The sequence below is a fragment of the Diplotaxodon limnothrissa genome, linkage group LG8 (genome assembly GCF_057381915.1).
Source record: "Diplotaxodon limnothrissa isolate DT_005_m linkage group LG8, D_limnothrissa_male_GT1.1, whole genome shotgun sequence".
Classification (NCBI taxonomy): domain Eukaryota; kingdom Metazoa; phylum Chordata; class Actinopteri; order Cichliformes; family Cichlidae; genus Diplotaxodon; species Diplotaxodon limnothrissa.
Genome location: NC_140603.1, coordinates 13,335,653 through 13,338,145, shown reverse-complemented (window position 1 = coordinate 13,338,145; position 2,493 = coordinate 13,335,653). Strand labels below are relative to the sequence as shown.

At 41.2% G+C, this 2,493-nt stretch overlaps 1 protein-coding gene across 1 annotated transcript; it reads left to right on the top strand.

Moving 5' to 3' along the window:
- Positions 1-852, top strand: LOC146626438 (gap junction delta-3 protein-like). The gene has a single exon (XM_085360554.1). It carries the CDS (start codon positions 1-3, stop codon positions 850-852), a length of 852 nt encoding a protein of 283 aa, XP_085216680.1.
- Positions 853-2,493: the final 1,641 nt, after the last annotated feature.

The window sequence follows — 2,493 nt, the reverse complement described above, 5'->3', positions numbered from 1 at the left end:
ATGGGTGAGTGGGGCTTCATCGGTGGATTCTTCGATGCCCTCCAGACTGAGTCGCCGATGCTGGGTCGTTTCTGGCTCTTCCTCATGCTGGTGTTTAGGATAGTGATCCTGGGAACTGTGGCCAGTGACATGTTTGAGGACGAGCAGGCGGAATTTATCTGTAACACCCTCCAGCCAGGATGTAAGCAGGTGTGTTATGACTTAGCTTTCCCCATCTCCCAGTACAGATTCTGGGTGTTTCATATAGTCCTCATTGCTACACCTTCTCTGCTTTTCCTCGTGTACGCCACACACCAGCATAAAAAGAGTGCTAATCCCCCCCCATCGAGTAAAAGGTGGAGCAGCGAGAACAGAGAAGAAAAAGCTTTAAGGAGGCTTTACATTATCACTGTGATCTTCCGCTTGGTGGCAGAAATTGTCTTTCTATTTACCCAGTGGTATCTCTACGGCTTTGAGGTAAAAGCCTATTTTGAATGTAGTCGTTCTCCCTGCCCCCTGACAGTGAAGTGCTACACCTCCCGGCCTGCAGAGAAGACAATCTTTCTCTTCTTCTACTTTATTGTAGGGGTGATATCAGCATTTTCCAGCTTTTTTGAGCTTCTTTACAGCTCTCGAAAGTGGTTTTGCTCAAACGACGAGGACAAAATCTACTACTGTGACTGCGAGAACCTCCACAACCTCGAGAAAGAGGAGACACAGGAGAAATCGGGAGGAAATACGTTGTCAGAGAGCACAGCCAGCAGTGTGAAAGTGAAGAAGGGATCAGTGAGAAGCAGCTCCGGTCGAAAGGTCTATTGCAAGTGCAAGAGTCCAAGAGGAAAATATGTGAGAAGGAAGATGCTTATGGTGTGAGATGACTCTGCAGTAGCACATGCTGCAATCAAAGCATCCTCTATTTTCTATTTTAAACTCACAGCAACATTTCTAATTCCATTTCACTTGAAAGAATTTCCCTTTTTAGGAGTTTTTACACACTTCAAAAAAAATGCATGGAAGCTAACCCATCAAATTTCAGGAAATGAGTAAAGACAACACAGATGATAAGAAGGACAAGAAGGATGCATGTGAGACATTGTTGACTTGTTCGTTCTGGTGACTGATTAAAGGCTTAAAGGAGAACTTTCTGGAATTCACTTGATAACACTTGTTAAGACTGATTGCATTTTGTGTTTGTGTTCTTCCCACTTTAAAGGACAAATCCGCCCTGAGGCAGCGTGTGAAGATTAATTTATTTAAGCAGATCTGGAAAGTGAAGTAAGGCTTTGTAAATGGAGGCATCTGTCTCTATCCAATCTGTAATGTTGGAATTATTTCAAGGTAGAGTGACCAAATTCCCAGCAAAGTAAATGTGAAGACAAAGTGAGATGCTGGGAAGTAGTCTGAAATTTTCGTGTCTACTTTAAAAATACAAATACACCAAATTCTGCACGTTATCAGATTGTAGGATGTACATGCAAACTCTGTTACTCGGAATATATCGCTGCTTCATTTCATTCAAGGTAGTTTCCATCGTATTCACCAAAATCTGCAAAGCTTTTACTCGACTTGAAGCCACTTGTGAGTATATCATTAGGTGCGTTAACCTTCTGACTATCAGAAAAAAACTTCCCTTCTGTTTCAAATGCCAGACTTCAGAAAAGTGCACAGCCAGCAGTACTAGTCAAAATGTGTGGCATTGTCTCAAGATGTAGGGGAGGGGTACAAGGAATAAAGTCGCACATAAAGAGGGACGTCTGGTCACCCTGTTTTTCAGGGTTTTTTCACTGTGTTTTTGAGTTTCTGACAGAGATTTAAGAGTTTCTATAACTGTCAGGGGGCTGGGTCTCCATTTTCACTTCTGTTATATTTTTGAGTTCTTATGTTATATTGAAATAGTGTTAAGTTCTATTATTATTATTAGTTTATCTGAGATGAATTTTAGTTAATATTTCCATACCCCTTGGTTTATATATCATGTTTCCTGTCTAGTCTGTCATGTGTTTCATCTTTATGTGTCCACATTGTAAAGTTTGTGTGTCATGTCTATGTTCTATTATGTTTCCTGTTTTATTTTGAAAGTCTTGTGTTTCCGTGTTCAGCATGTTTAGTTTTGCTTCCCCTGTGGCATCATGTTTAATTGTGTCAGGTGTGTTTCCCCAGGTGTTTCCACTTCCCTCATTATCCTTCTGTGTATTTTAGTCCTTTGTCTTCCTCTGTTCAGGGTCCGTTCTGTCAGAGTAGCTGACAGAAGCAGGTGTGTTTGTGAAGCAGACCCAAATGCAGACACGGGAGACATGAACTGAGGTTTAAACACAAAGCGAACCTTTATTACAGCTGATACACAAAACAGAAAAAACAAGGCGAGGGGAAACTAAGATTAACTATGAAAACAATGAAAAGAGACAAGAACATATAACTGAACACTGAAGTAATCCAAACATGAGCATGTACATTAACCTGAGCAGTTGAAAACAAGACTCTGTGACTTGAAATGAAGACAACAGACGGACCCGC

Coding starts and splice junctions, on each gene's coding strand:
- LOC146626438 (XM_085360554.1), top strand. CDS start 1: ATGGGTGAGTGGGGCTTCATCGGTGGATTCTTCGATGCCCTCCAGACT.